The following is a 23225-nucleotide window of genomic DNA, read 5'->3' as shown; positions in this document are numbered from 1 at the left end:
GTTGCTCATATTGCTGACGGATCACCCCCCTGAACCAACAGTTACCGCAGTGAAGTAGTGTGAAGCTTCACAGATGTGCAGTGCAGCACAAGTTGATCCACCGCTGGATGATTTGTGAGCACAAAAATAAACCAACATGACAAATTTACTGCTGTTTGTCACAAGTACAATCGCAGATTATGAATTAGTTTGGTATGAATGTGGATATGATACGTCTGTTGACTAACTAAATGACAGATACACATGCATATATGTATAGTGAGGGAATCTGAATACTTTCTGAATGCACTGTATGCTCATTGTCCAGTTTATTTGGAACACTTCTCTAAAACTAATCCAGTCTCCTCGTTTCTGAAGGTGCCAATACCCAGCATGTGTTGAAACTGTTTCAGAGACGTGTTGGTTCAAATGGTGGATCATTTTGCAGGATGGAGTTTATGTTGCTGCTAAACTGTATTGCATTATTGTTATTTAGCCTAACTTAAGTTTCATCATGTTAGAGAGCAGTAACATCGGGCTGACACTGTGGTCATTTATCCACAGACGCAATCGTGAAGCATGGATAGATCGCCGAACAGGCACACTGGGTACAGGCCCAAGAGGTCACCTGAAAAAAATCGGTCAGATCCGACTTTGAATTGCTGGCACACCAAATAGGGATTTTGTTGGTCACATGGTAACAGGTGGTTGTATGTGGGTAGAGATGGTAACTTCTGTCGCCGTTCAGGGATGGTCTCTGTAAATGATCCTTGATCTTTCTCCGCTCGTCCACTGACTCCTGCTCAAAGACCTTTGATCTCTGGTGTTCACAAACAGCTGTTTGCACTGTTCATTCAATCTCTTTTTGTCCTCCCACAGTTTTATTTGGTTTATACAGAGTCTATTATAAATGGAAAGAGGTTTTCAAAATGTTGTAGATAATCGTAGTCCAGATGGCTTTCTGAATTGTCTTTGTAGTGCTTCAAAGTAATGTCTCATCTCAGTCTTAAACTGGTGTAAAACAGATATAAAACTAGGCATGTAAAGTAAGACAATTTGGAATAGACACATGTCTTCAGCTTGTATATTTTTTTTTCTTAGAAAAATACTACATCTTTTTTCTGTAAATAAAACGTAATCCCACACAAATACATGTTCCACATCAATCCAGAACTCTTTCACATAAATACATTCATAAAACAATGTCTATTTAATAACATTGACAGAACATCAGATGCTTCGCTGCCTCGCATCAGTCTTAAAAAACCTTATGGTACTGCCTTAAATACTACTGCTATATATAAAAACCCAGTGTATGTAAGCAGGCCTTGTTTTGTTTACCAATTGTGATACCAACAAAATATTATCTTCAACCCAATTTTCGTAAAAATCAATTAATTCTTAAACTTGATATTTTTATTATTCAATACTTTTATGTTATTATCATGCACAACTCCAGTCTTCCTTTGTTTTTTGTTTTTGTTTTTTATTATGTGTTGGTGTTGAATGGGTTTTGGTAAGTGCTAACTCCTTATGACTTGACGTTGTGGACAGATGTTGGACAGATGTTCTGACAGTCCAGCTAGGCCAAGGAGTTCCAGGAGATTGCTTTTGGTTGTCCTTGTTGAGTTATTATTATCCTTCCTGGTTCCATAATCCATTATTTGTACGTGATTGCCCCTTCGGACATAATGCAACCCCCTCTCTCTAACCCTCTCCTCACTGACAGATGCTATGCTCTGTGTAGGAAGGTTCTCACCTCTGATCCTTTACATGTTGTACGTGGTGTTTAGAGTTCAAATGAAGATATCTGTCTGTGTGAGTAGGTTAGTGGAGTATGAAAGATGTGGGTGTTTAACGGGAAGGCAGGGGATAACAAAAAATGTGGGATCCATTCTTTTTGAAGCCTGACCCATACTAGGGACTAAAACACACTAAAATCACTGGAGTGCCACGGCACTGGGAGCCAAACAGGTCTGTGATCAGCAGGTAACAGTCACAGCTGTGATTCTCTGATTTATTGGGGCACTGATTCATTCTGGGTTCAATCACCCAACATCAATGAGTTGACACAGGAGGAGACCTGATCATGAGGAGGCTTTTAATTTAAAATATAACGAGTAAGCTTCATGCCATGTACAATATATCCATTTTACAGTTGATCCAGTTTACAGTTTACAGTTGATCTTTAGACAGGCCTGTGGGATGTCCTTAAGGAAAAAAAATGGACTACAGCTATGTTTAAGTAATTATTATGTTGGGATCACATCTCTGTCATTTGATGCAGTTGCAGTAGATTCTTCAGTCTAGGTCATGTTAACCGGCTCAGGTGATTCTAAACAGATGTTTTGAATTCTGCCAAGAGCTGAGCCTGCTGAGGTTCTCTATTTTTTATGTTCTTTATTGTCAAGATATCTTAGCTTCTTGAATTGGGTCAAGTAGTTCAGGCAGTCAGCTAGTTAACTGTGTGTGTAGCCCCCAACATGCTGAGGCAACAGAGTGTCTGCAGAGACCTCAATGAAGTCCTGGCTGTGTAAGGTGAATAGCTGTTGAATCATGTCAGCTTGCAAGGTGGCCACTGATGTGATTTGACTAACGCTCATTATCACAGGCCCTGGCAAGTGTGACCTACTCAGATAAACCTGAAAGATTCTCACAGCATGGATTAAATGTTGTACTTGAATAATCTTTACTGTGAGTATATATTTATTTAGAGCAGAGAAGGATATTTAGGCCTATTAACTTTGTCTAATGACTATGTTGCATTATTAATAACCTCTCTCAGCACATTTATTAGTGTATTCTCTCATCTTCATATAAAATCAAGGGAATTTCAATTACATCCACTTCATCAGTAACCATGAATATGAACATGATATCTGCTGAGGATGTGGGTGGGAAGTTCCCAAAGGCCAACGGAAAATGTCCAAGGCACAGGGTCCAAATAGACAACTGTTTTCTGACTCCTCCCAGTTGTAACTGCCTGTACCTTATACGAGCCTGGACGTGGCTGAAGATGATTTCTCAAATATTGTTTTCTTGAGATTACAGGAAAAAAGTCATCTAAAAATAACATACTTACTGTATTGAGATGTCAAAGTATTTATTTTGTGATAATGTCCTGTTAAAACCACTGAAGCACAATCTAACAAGAGACTTTCAGGAGGGAGGAGAGTCTGTTGAACCAAATGAGTAAACACTGAAGTGTAAGCTTTATTGGAAAGCCAGTATTCTGTGAATACTGGTTTGTATTCACAGAATGAGACCGTGCAATGTGTAAACGGTCTGTCAGTAAAAAAAAAGCATTTGTACTTGACACAAAACACTTGTTAATTTGAATGTGAACTTAGTATTCTTTTAAGTCTGCACTTGAAATTATCTAGTTTTCATGAACAACTACAGTAGATAGGTGTTCAGCTTTTTCATATCTTAGAAATAAGCAATAGAAGTATAAATATTATGTGTGAATATTGCTTTGACCAAAGACATTTCACTCTTCTTACATACAGACTGGTGACAAAGGGAAAACAAACATACGGTCACGGTCTGTGCCATGATGCTAGTCTTTTCCTTGTGTTTCTGGTGTTTCCCCTTTTACCTGTGTTTCTTGTCCTCCCCTCTCTGTCTTTCTCTTTGTTTGGATGTGTGTGTATGTGTGTCTTTTTGGTATCTCAGGCTCAGGCAGCCTTAGAATTGATCATTCCGGGTTATTTCTTTGCGTTTTTGCTCTGTGCTAATCCCTGTTTCCTTGTGCCCAGGATCACTGCATGCCTGCCATCTCACCCATTCACCACTCTGCTTGCCACACTCTCAACCAGCCAGCTTTGCTTCACCAATCTCGAGCCTCCATAACCCACCACCTCGTCTGCTTGCTTCCCTGCTCATTCCTCTGTCAGCCGGACATCCAGCACTGTCCTCCATGTCACCTTCACACTCCCCATCTCAGTCCCGTGCTTGCCAAGTCAGTTATCCTGCCCAAGTCCCCAACATGCCTCCATCTCTGACTCGGCTCTTCACTGCCAGCCGCCTGCTCCCCTCTGCACCCAGCTAGCTACCAGAACCCTCATTCTCCTTCAACATTTTCCTCCCCAAAACAAGTAAAAAACTTTCTCTTATTCATCTGAGCTCTCAGTACGTATCCTGTATTTAGGTTCACCCGTTGTTTATAACAGAACGATCTGGCCAACATGAACCCAGCAGACGTGGACTCACTCCACCAAGCCCTCGCCAGTCAAGGCATCCTCGTGGGACAGCATGAACAAACCCTCTATGAAGTCAGGGAGAATCTTAGCACCCTGTCTGTTCACATAGCGTGGGCCAAAAAGGGGGTCCACCAGTAAAGGTGGGGGTGCTAATGAGCCAAATGGCCTCTTCATCTGTCCCCCAACCCAGAATGCATTTCCATGCTACCTTGTGTTGGAATAAACAATCTTTGTCTTTGCTTTCTTTAGTGGAGTGATTAAGAACTTTATGAATGAGGAATTCACTTCTCAGGCTGGTATTTATGTTGAGCTGCTTGACCCTCCCTTAGATACCAGTGTACTGGATGGAAGACTCCTAGCCCGTGTCATCCACTATACTGAACGCCTGCTCCTTTTCCTTTCTGGTAATCATAGTGAAAAGATTCAGTTCCACCTCATCTCTTCCAGTCATTTACCTCTGGTTCTTGGTCAGCCTTGGTTAAGACAACATAACCCACATATCGACTAGTCTACTGGGAAAGTAGTAAGTTGAAGCTCATCTTCTCAAGGCGGACTTGAGGAACACCTACCATCTGGTGAGTACAAGTGAGGGAGATGAATGGAAGACCACTTTGATTCCCCCCCAGGTCGTTTTGAGTACCTCATTATGCCCATTGGTTTGACCAACGCTCACAGTTTTCCAGACCCTCGTTAATGACGTCCTAAGCAATTTTCTCAACCACTTCATCTTTGTCTACCTGGAGGACATCATCTTCTTGCAAAATCCCCTAGAGCACACTCTCCAAGTCCACCAAGTTCTTCAGAGGCTTTTAAAGAACAAGTTATTTGTTAAAGCTGAAAAGTGTGAAATTCACATCAGTTCAGGGAGCTTTTTAGGCTATATCATTGAAAGTGGGGAGGTGAAGACAGACCCAGAGAATATCCAGGCTGTGGCAGAGTGGCCTCGATCTGACTCACTCAAACAGCTCCAGCAGTTCGCCGCTTTATCAGAGATTACAGTCGGGTTGCAGCTCCCCTGACTTAGTTCCCTTCTCCTTCCACCCACTTCACCTGGACTTCCAAAGCACAACACACATTCACTGAACTACAGAGACGCTTCACCTCAGTGCCCAACCTGGTTCAGCCTGACGCCTTTTGACAGTTCATTGAAGAAAGGGATGTTTCTGATAATTGGGGTCTGGGCGGTGCTTTCTCAACACTACATCCTGGATCAAAAACTCAATCTTTGCGCCTACTTCTCTTGCCACCTAACTGCCACTGAATGCAGCTAAGAAGTTGGTAACCGTGAGTTGTTGGCAGTAAAACATGCCTTGGAGGAATGGAGGCACTGGCTGGAGGGGGCAGAACATCCTTTCATTGTTTAGACCGACCATAAGAACTTTGCTTACATCCAAACTGCAAAAAAAAAGAACTCCTGACAGGCTCATTGGGACTTGTTCTTTGGGCAGTTCAACTTTACTTTTACCTACCGCCCAGGCTGTAAAAATGTTAACCCTGATGCTCTCTCTCACCAGTTTGCCTCAAAAGAAGCCCCTTACAACCCTGAAACCAACCGTCATCCTGTTTCATGGCTGTCGTTACAAGGAAGATAGAATCTGTGCAAACAAACTCAACCCTACTTATCCTTGGTCTCATATATCTGTGGACTACATCACTGGTCTACCTCCCTCCCAAAGTAATACAGTTATACTTATTAGTACAGATTATCCAAAGCTGTGCATTTTGTGGCTCTCCCAAAACTCCCTACAGCCTGTGAGACCCCCGACCTCCTAGTTCAACATGTCTTCGTGAGTCCCCCAGGGCATTGTCTCTGAGTGAGGACCCCAATTCACCTCGCAAGTTTTTAAATCCTACTCTCAAGCTCTCGGGGCTTCGTTGAATCTCTCTTCTGGTTTCCACCCAAAGACTAACAGCCAGATGGAGCAAGCCAGTAAGGACCTGGAGGCTGCCCTTTCCTGCGTCTCTGCAACCAGTATTCACGTTCAACTGTTAACTAGGCTATCAACCTACTTTGTTTCCTACTCAGGAGCAGAAATTTGTCGTCCCCTTGGTCCAAGCCCATCTCTCCCACTGCCGCAAGATATGGCAGCGGCAGAGATGCTCTGCTGACCACAACCTGTGAATTGCTAATTACCATAGGACCCCTGCACCCATCTGCCAACCAGGTCAGAGTGTTTGTAGCTTTCTGCTAAAGACATTCCTTTCAAGATTGATTCAAGAAAACTCTTGCTTCGTTATATCGGTCCATTTAAAGTGGACAGTATTATTAATCCCTCTATTGTAAAACCAAAAACCTTAACTACTTACAAAAGTCCATTAAAAATCAATCCCACTTGCCATGTCTCCCAGTTAAGACCTGTTTCTACCAGCCCTTTGGGGCCATTCAACTTATCCCCCTCGTCCTGGGCTGGTCATGGACGATCACCTGGCTTTCACCTTCCAGTGGCTTCTGGATGTTCATCGTTGAAGTCATGGATACCAATAACATGTTGATTGGGATGATTATGGTCCAGAGGAACGTACATGGATCCCACCTGTTGTTCGTAACACAGTGTCTTAATAAAGTGTTAGGTCACCACAGCCAGAACAACTTCAATGTGCCTTGGCATTGATTGTACTCAGTCTCTGGAACTCTACTGGAGGGATGGAACACTAAAGATAGTCCCTCGTTTGGTGTTGTGGTGACGGTGATGGAGAGTGCATGGTCCAAAATCTCCAATTTCCAACCCTACTTACTGATGTCTATCCCATAGATCTACATGCAGATGTCAGTTTAATCACTGTTCCTATGGAAACACTAGCCAGTTGAACAGACAGTGTTAGTGAAGCTCCTGCCATGCGTGCCCCAACAATGAACCCTCTTTCAAAGTCACTTAAACCTTTTCCTCTTGCCATCTTGATACAAAATCAGAAAGAACAGGGCCTGCTCAGCATTTTTATATATGCCACAGAGCATGATTGGTTGTTAACTGCTTAATTGTACCATGCAGTGCACCTATGTGGAAGCATCTGCATATGTTCTGTATCTCATTTATTCAGATTTTTCCTTTTGTCACCCATCTGTATGTTGAAAGATACACACATTATATTGCTGTCATGTGAATCTCAACTGAGTACATTTTGCACATTTCATGTCTGTGACTTTTGCCTCTTTCACTTTACTATACAATTTATCATCTAGTACAGAATTTTTTGTCAATCAAAATACAACTCTTAATTCTCTGATACAGAGATCTTAAATCAAAGTGCACTTACTAGCTGTTTTAGAGCATAAAACCATATCTAATGGTCTTCATCAGCAGATGGAAATATGTAAGTTGGCTTCACATTTAAGTCTTTGATTAATGGTTGATTTTAAGTAATAATGTCACTGCTGAACATTTTATTTTTTTTCTTGCAAAACATTATGTTAATATCTTGTTTAGTAGCTGGGTTACCTACAACTGATTATAGGATGTAGAATCCTTTCCATTCAATTAATGTCTGTATTTATACATTATTTTTTTCTTTTTATATTTTCTTCATTTAAATCTAACAGTCATTTAACTTTGGCATTTTATACCTGACTTGTAAGGTATTACGAATAAATTCCCATTTTAGAGCTACAGTTGGAATATAGCAGCCATGAATACTGTGGTCCATAAAACCTGTTGGGACATTTTTAATTAAAGCAAAACTCCAATACACTTTCCTTTGGTTAATCCAAAGAGTTTATGTCTTGTCAAGGGGATTATTAGTTTTGCCACTAACATGCAATCATTATTGTAGTACAGTGGCATAATTGTGCACGATAAGCAAACCTGGATGTAAAAGCTAGGGACATAAACCAGACAAGAACATGCAAACTCCACACAGAGAGGACCGGGGCCATGTCCCTCATATATAGATAACTTTCATCTTGATGTGGTTTTTGATGATTTCACATGAAGCTGAATATCTGAATTTCTGGATCAAATTTATTTTTTTGTGTTTCTGTTGACAAATAAACAAAGCCAGTTATTTGATTTCAAAATTACAAATCACATTCTTAATGTTCTTAAAAAATGTATAATATTTGGATAAACAAAAAATAACTCCATATATTCATATGCGGCATGACCTACTTAGTTCTGCTTGAGCAGTTATGAAAAACACAGACAGACATGACTCAACCCCCCCTGATGGTTGTTGCTTTAATGAAAACATCTTTCTAGGATGAAGAGAAATGTGGGAACCCAACATCTGACTTGTGTTTTGTGCTGTGTACTGCTGGGAAAAAAAGACAAGAGACAGTACCAGACTGATTGATGATCTGATAAATGATCCTGCTGCTCCCTCTTGTGGTCACTACTGAAAGTCAAGCGCAAGCAGCCTCAGGAGCAGAATGTGGTTTGGCCTCTTGACCTCTGTAGAGAAAACAAATGAGACCTCCCAATGAACCCCACACATCAGTCACAGCAAGTTAGTGTTTTGAATTATCTTTATTAAGTAAACTCTACACTTTTAGTATTGCTTTTATCTTTTTATTTATTCTTTTCACTCTAAATTAGAACCTTTTGCAATCAGCACATACAGAACTTTTCAATCAAGCTACACTTTTTTGAGGAATACAAAAATATCACAGTACATTTTCTACTAAGTCACCTTCACCTCCAGAGGTCCAGAGCCAATCAGAGAGGCAGGTTCAGAACCACAGCAGCTGCCTGGACAGAGATGGAACATCAACATGTCTTATAGTAACAGCACCATGGTCTATGAGCTAACCACACTGAAGAAAGGGGCCACTCAAAGACACTCATGTCTGATTCTGACAGAGCCAGGTGAATGTTTGGGCTCGTGCATCACAAAGCTCAACGAAGCAGGGCTTTCCGGAGCCAAACAACTGTGTCTCATTTCAATACATTAACATGTATTCAGTTGCGAAGTGTGAACTTTGAGGAAGATGGCTGAAAAATGAGACACAGCCACTGTCTTATCCAAGGTGTGTGACAGCCCCACATGCTTCCCATTGAGAAACCAAAAGCCAAACCAAATGCTTAGACCTCAACCATCTTTTCTCCCTTGTTAAACCAAACAATAATCATAAAACCATGTAGCATAAATCTCAGCTGTGTGGCTTCAAGTTTGTTTTCGAGTCTTTCCAGAATGGTTTCGTTACTGCCCCTTGTGACTGATGGGGGAATTTTATAAGAAGGAAAACTTGGGAAAGAGTAGGATGAGGACTAAGTGATTAGTTTGGCAAATGTAGGTCTGGCTAACTTCACCACATCCAAGAAAGAGCATTGCACAGTTGCCTCCCCAAACTTTCAAAGGGAAGTGTCTGGGACTGTCATCCACTCCAGCTATTGCTGTCTGTGCATTTGAACTAGTCAGTCATTTGAATGCTGAAAAGAGGGGCTAGGTATGGAATCTGATTACTTTAGTGAGTATCACTGGTTATCAAAAACTGGTGGCACTGGATGCTTGCTTTTTCACCATGTAAACTAATATCCTAATTTTGTTATTTTTTTTCTTTTACTGTGTTTAAGCTGAGATTTTGTAATTGTGTTAAGACACCATTACAGACTGAATTTGACAAATCCGTTGTTTTGTTAAATGTCAAGAAATATTTTGTAGAAAAACATTTATATTTAGCAAAAAAGGTATTGAAAAACGTTTTGAGATTGATACTGAAAATATGCGGAGCCCCCAATGGGATATGAGCAAAGAACTTTCTCCCACAACCACCAGATAGACTGTGGTGAGCACCAGAATCTACTTGGCAAAAAAAGAAACGTTATTATTCATGTTGCCTTAGGAGCCTTGAAAAAAATAATTTTCATCAAAAAAATGTAAAATGATACTCAGCCCCACTGACAAATCATAACAAAAGCCTGATCTAGATGTTCTTACACTGAGTAAGAGTGAAGCCGGAGAAGCCCTTAGTGGCCCTGCTTGGCCCAGCAGCGGTTAGGTGGCCTCTGGTTTTGGTCTGGAGCTGTGTTCATGTCACTCCTCAGGCAGGCCAAAATGTAAATAAGGATCCCACACAACAATGGCACCTTTAACATTCTGTCATTCTCTTCCCATTCCTCTCTGTGTACATGTCATATACTATATAAAGTATCAAAAAAGATTAAACAAAATACTGAAAAAATCCTCACCCGTACTGACAATATAATTTCTCATATTAAACCTTTTTTCCTTGCAAATCTTCCTTTTCTCTCACACTGCAAAGATTCAGATCCATAGTGACAAGCCTTTGGTGAATGAGGCCTCACAGCACCTACCACTCTGGACAGGAATGTTGCAGCATGAAAATGACTCACACTCAGTGGTTTCATTCAAAAAAACAAAAAAAAACTAAACAAAACTACAAAACACTGGAAATGCAGTGAGGATGGTGGATGACAGATCCCCGTCAATGTCTTCAGTTTAGGGGAAATGGAAGAGACGAGTTAGATGCAGAAAGGAAGGAGTACACTTTAATTCCACAGTTACACAAACATGAACCATGATAAAACAAGAGTGAGGAGTCAGTCAACAACAGGGGAGAGCAGGGAGGTGCCCCGGCTTCTCCTCGGAGCTCTGGGTGGACGAACACCCACAAAAAAGTAAGTCTCTGTGGGTTGGGGGTACGGGAGCTGATTGTACAGCCTGTGTGCTGTGTCTGAGTCCACAATGCAGGGAGCAGGCTCCATGACAGAACCAGACAACATGAATGTGGCCAGCTCAGTGCAGTGGCACTAGCAATGCTGGAGGCTGAGTGGGCACTGGATGGGACTCCTCAAGTTTGGCCCAGGCCCAGGCCCAGGCCCAGGCCCAGGCCCAGGCCAAGCACACCGTCACTCAGTGTGCTGGTCAGGGGGAGAAAGTTGCCATCTCCAGGGAAATGCGCTGCCACAGCTCCTTGGTCTGCTTGCCTCTCTTCAGGTTCTGCAGCACGTCGTTGAACTGCATCATACCCACGGGCGTCAGGCAGAAAGCACCTCGAGCGCTGCGGATGATGTTGACAAAGTCATCATAGTCAGCAGGTGTCAGGTGGATGAGCCGGTGGTGGATGTACTGCAGAGACAGAGAGGGAGACGTGATTCTACAGGCAGCCTGGATGGACATAGACAACTCAGTAATCCAAAAGCGGCAAAGAGCAAAAGCGCAGCAAGAGTCAAAAAGATGTGTTCTACAATGTAAAAAAAAAAAAAGTCAAACATGGTAGTCCATTCATTCTGATGACAACTGTTCACCCAGCCTGTAACTTGAATGGAAATGACACCTGATCCTGACTGCTCACTGCAGCTCTGTAATACCTTCACTATCTGATGCTTTCGACCTGATTAAAGGACATTTCTGGGTTACTGAAATGAAACTGCAAAGGAGTCTGTCCATTTACTCCATTATGAACGAAGGTAGGGCTGTAGTGTAGGCAGAGATGAGCTGTACCTGCAGGTAGGCCTGTTGGCAGCGCTGGACGAGCTGGTGGAAAGCAGGTGTTCGGAGGTGGGCGTGGACGTGGGCGGGGTTCAGCCTCTGCAGAGCCTCCATGATGATCTCCTGCAGGACGAATGGACTGAGGACACCTTTTGCTGCTCCGACACAGAACTGGTACACATAGTTGACCCCTGACAAGATGAACAGCAAGAGAGAAGAAAGAGAAAGGAGAGGATTGGATATGTAGATAGGGAATAGAGGAACTGATGGTTAAGGAGGAGGAGAGTTTTTTATATTTAACATTTTGAGGGTGTCAGTTCAGATTTAAATCGAACTTTAAGCAATATTCTGAAGTGCTGCCATACATACATACAGTGTTTACCGATGGGCCATTATGAAAAGAAAGAAACACAGCTACACGCACACACAAAACAAATACTGTACTGCACACTACAATACTGTAAAAACTGAAATAATATGATAGTTTGGGATTTAGTTTATTTTAAAAAAAAAATAGGAGGAGATATCACACTATTTCCAGAAAAAAGTCTTGCTTATTTACACATGTTCAGTTGGACTAAGATCATGTGACTGACTTGGCCGATCAAGAACATTTCACTGTTTGATCATGGAAAGACTCCCGGCAATGTCAGTGGGTTATCCAGCTCTCTTTGGTTTTGAATTCAGGTTTCCGGTATGACGAAGGTGGCTCACTTTTAACTGGGGTAGATCACCATGGTAACCAGATCAAGCCTGTCAACAGCCGGATTACTGACCAATCACATCACTGGAAAAACTGAGTCATTATTCCTACAGGATCCCAACAGGGGCAATGGAGTTTACAGTAAAGTGACCAATAATAAAGAGCCCTAGATATTTTTATAGATCAGTAGAGTCTTTTTGTTGTTCCAGGCTTTCCATGTGTCACTCTGGTTTGAAAACAGCTCCTAACAAACTGAGGGAGAGTTCATCACTAAATAATTACATAATGATGATTGAAGCTGAAAGTTTACTACACAACGATTCTTTCATTCCCAACAGTATTGATGCTTGACACTCTTATTTCATCACTGCAGCTCAGAATGACATACGGAGACTTTGTGATGATAAACGAACATAAAAACTGGAAATAAAAACTAAACCCTCTGCTCTCTTTTATAAGAAAAATAATCCACACACTTCCACACACTCAATATTTCCATTGATTATAAATGCAACATTTCTGTAAGACAGACCTCATCAGACATCAACTACTTTTTCTTCTCCTCTCTGCTTGATCTCTGCTTTAGCAGCAGAAACACTCTGACATTAATTTTAATGTTTTTATGTGCATGACATATTCAGAATAGTTTGTTCATTTAAAAAAAAAAAAATCAAAACATAATCACTCTATAGTAAAGACATATATACTGCGATAATTACCACACTTATTTAGCCTTACTTTAATATTTAGGCTTTTTTCTAGTGCTCATCTACAGCTTCTTATTTCACATTGTTGAATATCACTGTGTGCTGTCACTGTAACCGAATTCACCTGCAGGTATCACTATCATGTCGTGCCATATTAATCCCTCCATTCATGGTTCTGATGATGTGGCTTGTAAGTAACAACTCCTCCTCTTTAACATGAACCAGTAGTGGATGAGTAAACCCAGAGTTAACAGAACCTGTTGATAACCATCTTCGTGACACAGGTTATCCAGGACAGCAGATGTTACGCTCAGTAAAGCCAGATAACCCCGAGAGATCCAGACCAAGCTGAACTTGCTTTATGCCACAGGCCCCTGGTTGCCCTGTCTGTATGTTTAAGATCGCTGTCCGGATTTACTGTCCTGAAATTGGTACTGTTCAGCCAGTGTGGATGTGAACATTATCAAACACCCTTATAGCTGAGAGTCTAAGTGCTACCTCATAATCATTGTTTCCTTTCTTGTCCAATATGTTGGAGTACAGAGACAACCCAATTAAACACTGCCTGTGTCCTAACCCTAGCTCGGCCTTGTGGTCATTAATTCAGCAGAGGTGGCTGCCTCTGTTATAAATAGCTGCAAGGAGCCCTGCTGTCTCCTTTTCTGTCTCCACCATTAAATTGTTACTTTCTCCACCTTCTGCTATGATAAATGGGTGTTCATCAGTACAGAACTGTGTTCAGTCCACAGTGTGTGGTGTAGAAGGGCCTCTGCCTTTTGTACATGATGCGTTCTAATGATAATGACAATTATTATAAGTAGTCTGTTACATCAGTTTTTCTTTTGTTCGTTGTTGTTGTAGTGTGTCTGCTGCTAGCTACAGCAGCCATACTCAAGTACTGTAAGTGCAGGCTCACCAAGCCTCGCAGCAAGTCCCAGCAGCCATTTGACATCCTCAGTGTAAGGTGGGCTCCTGGAAAAGTTGTTGGGGTGGTCATTGTGAGCCCTCCTGCCCAGCATCTCCAACGCCAGCATGCCTTCACACAAAGGAACAACAGAGATCACATTTTTTCAGCTAACCTACTGTACTGTATGCACACTGGTTGGTGGAAAATATAACCATAGGTCACAAACTCCTCACCAACTCTGTAGGCAGAATGCAGGTAGTGCAGGCCCTGCTGGCTGACTGGCTGGCTGTGCTGCTCGTCCTCTGCTGGGAAAGGAGTGCTGACCAATGAGCCCGGCTGGGATGAAAGGGAGGGCAAAGTTGCTCCCTGGATAGCCTGGATGGTGGGGCCTGCATGGACGCTGCCTACTGTTGACAACGGACACGACAAGCACATCATACAGGTTAGCATTGACCCACAAACGCATCCCCTGGTACTGTAATAAGTAACTCTGTGTAATATCTAAGGTGACCTAAATTTAGAAAAACATTGAAAATTGCTGAGTTTAGACATTGATGAAACACACACACAGTGCGTAGTCCTGACCTGCTACAGTGGTGCTGAGGGGCAGCCCGGTCTCAGTGTGGTAGGGATGGACGGCTATCTGAGTCATGGACGGTACGGGGACACCAGGGAAGGTCACAGCCGTAGCTGCCATAGGTGGCTGGGGGCCAGCGGCCACTGAGAATGGGTACTGGGCCCCAATGAAGGCTGGGTGCATTCCCTGAGGAGGTACACGCACACGCACGCACACACATGTGCACAGACAGTTAGGCTAATTGACCTGTACTCTACTGTACCATAAAAAATAAAAGTATGAGAATATTCATGTAGCACAAACAATGTTTATTTCACAACACCAACAGATCTAAAGATTTATCTGTATATACCTTACAATAAGATACCAAGTAACTGTATAGGCTTTTCCACTAGCGATAAAGCCACCATTTGTAGTTATTAAATTGTTAGACATATTGTAAGGAAATGTCAACATTTTCCTTATCAATTAATCTGCCACTTATTTTCTCAATTCACTGATTAATCCACAGGAAATAGTTTAAATCACAATTTCCTTGAGCTCAAGTAAACAATTTTAAATATATCAGACAAGAAGACATGTCAGTGCTTGGTTTGTTTGATCAACAGTCTCCAACCTCAACAGTAAACTCAGTTTACTTTGTAACGTCAAAGAAAACTGGCAAATATACACAGTTGAGAAGCTGGCCTTATTACTGAAAAGTTACTTTACAACGAACTGTTTATCAAGTTTGCCAGTTAATGTTCTGCTGATTGACTAATTGATTGATCATTGATTGATCAAGACACTGTGTCCACCAGCCATTATCACATCTTCTCTTTTTCTGTATGACAGCTTTTCCACCTCAGCTAAACAACAATTTGCAATATTTATTAAACAGTTACTTCAGTTAACTCTTTAAAAACCAATTAATAATTTAAGTCATTTTTTAAGCATCAATATCAAACCTTCTCTGGTTCCAGCTTCTCTACTGTGAGGATTTGATGCCTTTCTTTTTTATATCGCAGAAAGGTGAATCTCTTTTGGCTTTGGACTGTTGGTTGGACAAAACAAGACATCTGAAGGTGTCATCTTGAACTCTAGGAAACCAGAGTTAAACTAACCAATCAATCGATTATAATTGATAAAATAATCAGCAGATTAATTTATGGCAGAAAAAAAAATCATTTCTAGCAGCCCTAAATGTACCCTAATGTTTTCCCCCAAATGTTCACTCTTTCATTTTTTCTTTTAACAGGGGCACAGTTGAGTGAGTTTGGCAATTTGAAAAGTGGTCAAGTGTGTCAGGTTATGTACACTGATTGCCTGCTGCCATTCATGTAGTTTTTAGTCTTTGAAAGATGTGAAACAACATCAAAACTGTACTCTCCAGCTGTGGACACCCTCTTAGCCATTTTCTTAATAAAACAAAATTCCACAAAAAGCCCAGTGATTGTATAAAGAGGAGTTCTGACCTGTGGATATGCAGCCCCAGACACAGGGAAGACGGCGGGTCGAGGGACATGCTGCAGCGGGTGTCCCAGGTACTGGGGGGTGCAGACAGTGGGGAGATGGGCCTGGATGGTGGTGTAGGGGTGAAGGCCCTGGCTGTGTGGGTGAGCCATGGCCTGCCCAGGCATGGCGTGGGACTGGTAGATGGTGGAGCCTACAGAGATGACGGGTACAACGGCTGCTGCAGTGACTGAGGCTGTGACTGTTGCCACCCCTGGAGACTCCATGTTGGCCCCACTGTCAAGGACACCACAGCTGGATTCCGGGGGCCTCCTGCCCGAACCCCCATTTGCCCCACAGCGCCCAGAGGTCTCCCTTTGCTGGCCTGAGCCCCCGCCCACTGACTGTTCATATAGCCAGTACCACTGGTGAGCCACCTCAAACAGAACCTCAGGGTACACGCCTCCACCCTTGGCTGCTTCCTCTACTGCCATGCAGGCCTTCTCCAACATCACATTGTCCTGGAGGGAGAAAGGGACAGATGGGGACAGGAGGGGTCAAAAAGTGATCAGCAGGGACCGAAGGGGACAGATGCTGACAGCCAAGGGCAGACAGGGACAAACAAGGACAGACAAGGACAGAAGGGGACAGATGGGGACAAACAAGGACAATCAGGGACAGGCTGGGACGGATGGGAAGGGAGTTGGGGGGACAAGAATGTATGACGAGTCAAGAGCAGATCACTAGGGATCATTCATTTTACCTTATTTACTACAATAAATCATTTCTTCTCCTCATTGGTTTCTTTATCAGCAGCTTTCAAAGTCCTAATTTCCTTTTTAGATTTTAATTGTTTTTAAGACCACTGTAACAACAAGAAACAAGCATGTGTTTACAGGCATTCAGCTGCAATTTGGAATTTGTCATTGCAATTTAATCAAATCCCGAAATTAGAAAAAGATTAATTTAACTAAATTCAAATTCATACTTAAGTGCCACAACTCCTTTCAAAATCTGTTCTTAAATTCCAGACACTCACAAGTGATTAAATGGTAATGTGGCGCTCATGTCACATTGTGTTAAAATGTTGTCACTTGAAAATTTCCTTTCTTTAGGCGAAACTCTATTTTATTATGTTACCACTATTTGAACTTAAGTTTTGTTCATCTGAACTGTAAAAGCTGATAAAACTTTCAGTTTCAGAGGTCAGAAAATCAAACATGACTTTAGCTTTTCCTATGACTGACCTACAAGAAACTACACAAGGATGAAAATAGTAGCAGTAAACACAATTCAGCCACCGAAGCTGAAATTAAGACTGAATCTTTTTGCATGTTTACTTTTTTCTTCCCAATGTAGAATCGCCCATTCCCCATGTTCCACACCTATTGTTGGCACCCCTGCTCAGTTAGAAGGTACCACTGTTGTGGCCTCTGGGACAGAATCACTGTTTCCAGGTGAGTGCCCTGCTGCTGAGGAGTGAACCTGTGTTCTCTGCTTTTCCCCTGTAGCCACAAAGCCACCTGTAGATGATGCTAATGTAAATTAGCTCAGTCAGACTTTAAATCCAAGAGTTTTCCCTTTTTATATTATTGTTATGATATTTACTAGTACTATTATTATTGTAGCCAAGTGGAAATTATGTTGTGGGGCAGTTGGTCTTGCTGGACCTTTAAAGCATTGCACAGACATTGATTGATGAGGTAATAAAAGACACCTGTTGGCGATCGCAAGGGGCTATTCTGAGCTTTGTCTCCTCCATGAGGGGCTTGCATGCTGCATGTAGCATGGCAACCACACCATTGACGCAAATTAATTTAGTTTCACTGTATGCGGGTCCATGCCATTGTCTGACTCATAGATAAAAGCAGCATGCCAAGCCGAGTTTCCTGCAGCAAGCTGATAGGGACCCAGATGTTCTTGCTTCATGGGAAGAGAGCCCATTGTTGGGGAGGCATTTTGCCTTGATGTAGCGGTGTGCACTGGTGGACTGCTTGTGTGGGAGCTTCTTGTGCATGGGTGCACTGGTAGTTGGGGAAATCTGACCAGGGATCCTCTATGTAGCTGCTAGTGAGCTACTGCCTTGGTTGTCTCTCTTTTTTTTTTTTTTTTGATTTGTTTGCTTTAGTGCCCATCCCACGGAACTGTAAAAAGATGCAGCAACCAGTATATAGATTGTGAGCTTCCTTTCCCTGGGTTGGTGTGTTTGTTGACCACTTTATGCTAATGGATGCCATCAGACTATGTGTGTGATTTACAATGTGCCGCTGAATGTCAACCAACCTGTTCCTTTTTTGCTTAAAGCTGTTTTTACCCTACAAAGTTATTTTTTTTTAATAAAAAAGATTAATATTTTCAATATAACGCTGCTTCCTGGCCATCTATGACTTAATGGGGGTGCCACATTATTATTATCTTCATTTACTTTTATTTACTCTACTTTCACTGTCTTGTCTTCCATCATACATCCACACATTTCCCTGTTCACAGAATACACATACCACACTGTACTGATGTACACTGTGATTACCCAGATAATCTGAAATTTAACTAATCAACTGATGATATGTTTCACATTGAAAAATATATTTGAAAAAAGGAATTATCTTGTTGGAACCAAACATACTTACAAAAATATTAAACAGCATCTGACCTGCTCAGCAACAGGTTGATCAATTGTGCTGAACTGTAAACCCATTCCTACAGTACCTGCTCTTTGCACTGCACCAGGGCTCTCTGGATTTCATTTGGATTTAGGGCATGAGCATGTGGCAAGCAGCTCAGGGCCAGCTCTGCCGCTGCCCGAACCATGTTGGGGTCTCTGGCCCGTGATGCTCGGTCTGCTAGGGATGCTACCTCTGGAGGGGTGAGGTGACCATCCCAACACTCCACTAAAATGTTGAGGGCAGCGCTGCCGATCTCCATGGCCTGGCCTAAGAGATGAAAAAACACCGGATTAGAAAATCTGAGTCTTCATGTTTCTAATTCTCTCTCTCTCTCACACACACACTCCCCCTCACCAGTGATCCAGGACACATGCGAGGAGTAGGTCCTGGACAGCCAGTTGGGTGAGACAAAGTTGTGGAGGCCAAGAGCATACAGGCCAATCTCAAAGGCACACAGGTGCAGGTTTCTGTGGGGCCCCTGGTGGCCCCCGCTGGCTGAGGGCTGGGTGAAAATGGAGGTGGAAGAGTTTCCTCCAGCTTTGATCAGCACCGTTTTGGCCAGCTCAAAGTAAAAATGGGCTGCTGCCTCTGATGGCTGGTTGGGTACATGGGGAGCGTGGCACTCTGGACGTCGCCCTTTGTACCTGAACACAGGGAAAAGTAGGACATCTTAATTAGAATTCACCTAAGCTGTTTAGCATAAAGACACATCTACTGTAGATCAGGTTTGTTTTCGGAAAAACCTGCTCAACAGAGGCAGGCCTGCTCCTACTCAGGCTAGTTCTCCAACTTGGCTTTAGCTTATCTCTGATCTACATTTTTATTGTTGTCTGTTCTCTGAGGTCTCAATGTGATTTTGCTTTCTGTTGCCCCTGTTTATGCAATTTTTCTCTTATCTGGTAAAGAAAAGTCATATTTTCATAATTTGTGCTCCTTTCAAATATCAGGTATATAAGTGGACATCAAATTTAACAATTCATTATAGTCTTAAAGCAGCAGACAGCCAGTCTGAAGGTTATTTTAAAGAATTTCAATCATATGGCTCCCATTATGCCAGACGATAAGATAACCTGCAAACTAGGCTAACTGGGGAGATCATTGTCCATTCCCGTTTGTATCTCAGTTTACAACTGATCATCATTATGCTGTCAGTTTTGCTTTGGCTTGGATAATATGCGTTTAAGTCTTTTTCTTTGCGAACTGATGTGATCTTGGCTTTATATCGCATTGTTGTTCATCAACTTAAGAAACTTACCACAAGGTTTGAATAGTCAGAGAATTTATTCCTAATGACAATTCCTAACTAGTTAATTAAGGTATAACAAGTTATGAAGTTCTGAGTTTTTCACAAGTAGAAAAGGGTGTCTACACTTATGCACACAACTGTAGTTATTTGACCGTTTACAGCTGATAGCATTAGTTCTGAGTTAGCATTCTGGAACAGTGTAATCACAGATCAGTTTGGTTATTTCACTCAAACCAGGCTTTAAACAAGGAACACCACTTTTCTTTCTCCTTAAAAGATATAACTACACATTGGGGCCTTAGGACCTACATTTATATTATGTGAACCTACAAGAGGTGTGACTGAAACTGGAGGAAATTGTTCAGTGAAGACAATGTTAAGGAAGTGGAAGAAAGGCTCAGCAAAATGTATTTTTCTGTAACACACATTTAGCAAATACATTTTCACTGCTACTCCCGCTCTCTATCACAGTGAATGAAAGAACAGATCCAACTGTAAAGGAGACTAATCCTCTTCAGTATGAGACAAGGAGAAGTACAAATTACCTGGATATGACTCTAGTTCTATATGTATGTTCATAGCTCACCATTGCTCTGTATTACAAAGTCAAGAATGTAAACACAGTTACTGTGGGTAATATGATTTAAAACAGGATATGGCCTGACCATGTATTATGGTAGAATTTATTGAGATGTATATGTATATATGTAGATATATACGAAAAATTGCTGAATAACTGTTAAACTGGCTTTTGTACCAATTCATAAGAATCGATGTAAACTTTGAAATCAGACTGTCCAGTCATGGAAAATGTAGTGTTTCAGTGTCTCAGATAGGCTTATTGTGAGCCGTTCTCACTGGAATTTGTTATTCTGAGAAGAGACTGACCATGACCTATTGCTCATTACAGTTTGGTATTATAGGCTGGTGGGGGAAGGACTAGTTAAGCAGATTCTATGATGTCTCTCATGTGTAAACACTGTTTCCTGGATTCTGAATAAATACATTCATTTTAGTCAACAGAGAATGACCAGAGAGTGTTTTCTTATTCCTCATGTTTGATATATATTGGTCTATTGTTGTGTTGATAACAAAAGGTGAAATGAGACACCTTACTACAAATTAAAACCTATGCTGTAGAAATCTACAGTGGCATGCCTTTTGTCACCCCTTGAGTCAAACAGAAACACAGCATTAGCCGCTTTATAAAGTACCCTTCTGTTGACCACAGGTTGCTTGGAGTTGACTGCACACAAGTCAGCAGATTCCAACTGATGAGGAAAACTCCTGTTAACAGACAACCTTTGTTTTTAAAAAAAATTCATTCTATTATTGTTGATGGTCATCCCAGTAACCCAGGTAATTTGCTTTAACTAGTCTTAGTGACCCTGATGAGGAGGAAGTGTGTGTGTACCTGCTAGTGTCAGTGCTCTTGGCTCTGGCCCCACCCCCTGCCCTGCGAGAGCCACTGGAGGAGGAGGAGCCCAGTGAATCAGATGATGAACTGCTGATGCTATCACTGTCCTGGCCCCGCCCCCAAGACGTTGCTGCCCAGCCACCCCGGAGCGGCCGGCGGCTAAGGGTGGGGGAACTGTCTGAGGTCGTCTCTGGAGCACTGCTGTCAATACTCGCCATGCCTGACCAAACACCATGCACATTACATCATGTTTCATATCACTATTATTGTGCATTCATGTGAAGCTGTTTCAGTATGTGGTACATTTTTGGGTACAAACTGTATGTACAGAAACACCACATATATGACTATGGTTAAATCTCAGCACTGCCTGTGTTATACTGTGGATATAAATTAAGTTGATTCTCTTTATAAGTGGAGGTAGTGACAGTGTAAATTCTGTGTTTTCTCTCATTCTCTACCGGCCTAATCAATAAAAAAATTATAGACATTATGGCCAAAGTGTGTACCGGTGTGTTTCTTTTTCTGACGGACAGGAGAGCCCCAGCAGCGTTGGCTGTATCCACAGCGCGTCCCAAGCGCCAGGCGACTGGGCACTGTAGCCTCCAGCTTAAATGGAGCCGTTTCATTCTGGTGGTCAATTGATGAAGGCCCATCTGATACTGCAAGGACAGAATACCAACAGAAATTTATCTCTATCAAAGACTTCTGTGTTAACATAGAGCGATTCCCTGTATGGCAGCACAGACAATCTAGGTTTCAGAAATGTGAACCAAGTCAAGTGTCACCCAACAGTCACAATAAAAATGTTTGAAAAAATGTTGCGTTGAACTGTACACTGTAACGCACAGTAACTACCTGTATGTTTTCAACAGTGAAAATGCAATGTAGAGAACCTATCACTGTATATTGTAAATTTAAATATCTATTAACTATTTTTTAAACATGAAACTGCTGTAGATGTTCAACAAATATAATAAGACATGTCACCTAAAGAGGGGTTGGGGGGTGGTGTTCTTACCATGCTCCCTGATCTCAGCAGTACTCTCCCCTGCTGTACTATTTGGCACTGGGTTTAGTTCGGCCTGACGAGCCACCTCTTCTCCAGCTAGTGACACAGCGGGGGGAGAAGCTGCCACAGTGGTCACAGAGGAAGATGAGGGGGCGTGTTTGGAGACACCCCCGGTGGCTCCGCTCACCCCACTGTGGCCAGCAGCAGTATGTTTGGATGGGCTGCGCTGGCTGCCAGCTGCTGGCTTGCTGGAGTAAAAGGAGCTCAAAGTTTGGGGCTTGTGGGTCTGACTCTCTCTGTCCAACAACTTATCCAGTATCTGAGGATGGGGGGTTGGGTACAGGAAAAAGAACACAGAGAGTGCGAGAGGGGGAAGAAAACAGAGGAATGGGAGAAAGAAGTGTTAAGAAACAGAGGATGAGAACTTTCAGTTAGTGGATTAGTGTAGCTTTAAGGTTTGTATATTCTATTTTTCCCCCAGCAGTGGTAATTCAATGTATTTGTGTTCTGTAAAAGGCTCTACAGGGTATTTTTAGGGGTCCAAGCCTGAGGGGGCGCATGTGTGGCACTGAGCCCTGAACACTATTGTAATTGCCCAGGCTTTTTTCCCCCCTTTTTTAAAATTCTTCTGTTGGTAAAAGTGGTACTGCAGCGTATACTGTAAAAGTTATGTAAGTCTCAACCTGAGACTTGCATCGCGCCAGTGGGCCTTCAGGTCCGACTTGCATTTCCCCGACAGGCTGCTGGGTGTGAATTGTACAAGGGGGGGTTTGAACCCCATTAATACCTGCCTGCAAGTCTAGTTTAATTGTCTGTGGTTGTTTCTGTGTAAAATTATAATATGTGTAGGCTCGCACAGGAACAGGAATTTACAAGGTTTGTCTTGTACACATCCCAATGCGCAGAAAAGCTGGTGACCAGCCTGCAAACTCATTAATGTGTAATACTAAATACATTAAATAATGCACCTTTCTCTCTTTTATCCCATTTGC

The 23225-nt window shown here is 42.2% G+C and overlaps 1 protein-coding gene across 5 annotated transcripts in view; it reads right to left on the bottom strand.

Annotated features, from left to right (window-relative positions):
• Nucleotides 1-8669: 8669 nt before the first annotated feature.
• Nucleotides 8670-23225, bottom strand: part of zswim8 (zinc finger, SWIM-type containing 8) — a 38014-nt gene continuing 23458 nt past the window's right edge. For all 5 annotated transcript variants that reach the window (XM_040138659.1, XM_040138660.1, XM_040138656.1 and 2 more), the window contains 11 exons: nt 22243-22552; nt 21731-21883; nt 21219-21441; nt 18913-19202; nt 18602-18825; nt 15916-16413; nt 14470-14647; nt 14118-14291; nt 13894-14013; nt 11580-11758; nt 8670-11204 (listed from right to left, as the gene is read on the bottom strand). In XM_040138659.1, coding sequence (XP_039994593.1) covers nt 11001-11204; nt 11580-11758; nt 13894-14013; nt 14118-14291; nt 14470-14647; nt 15916-16413; nt 18602-18825; nt 18913-19202; nt 21219-21441; nt 21731-21883; nt 22243-22552 — 2553 coding nt within the window. In that variant the 3' untranslated portion in view covers nt 8670-11000. The remainder of the gene's footprint in view (nt 11205-11579; nt 11759-13893; nt 14014-14117; nt 14292-14469; nt 14648-15915; nt 16414-18601; nt 18826-18912; nt 19203-21218; nt 21442-21730; nt 21884-22242; nt 22553-23225) is intronic.

The sequence above is a fragment of the Xiphias gladius genome, chromosome 11 (genome assembly GCF_016859285.1).
Source record: "Xiphias gladius isolate SHS-SW01 ecotype Sanya breed wild chromosome 11, ASM1685928v1, whole genome shotgun sequence".
NCBI classification, from domain to species: Eukaryota; Metazoa; Chordata; class Actinopteri; order Istiophoriformes; family Xiphiidae; genus Xiphias; species Xiphias gladius.
This window is presented reverse-complemented; position numbering and strand designations above follow the sequence as displayed.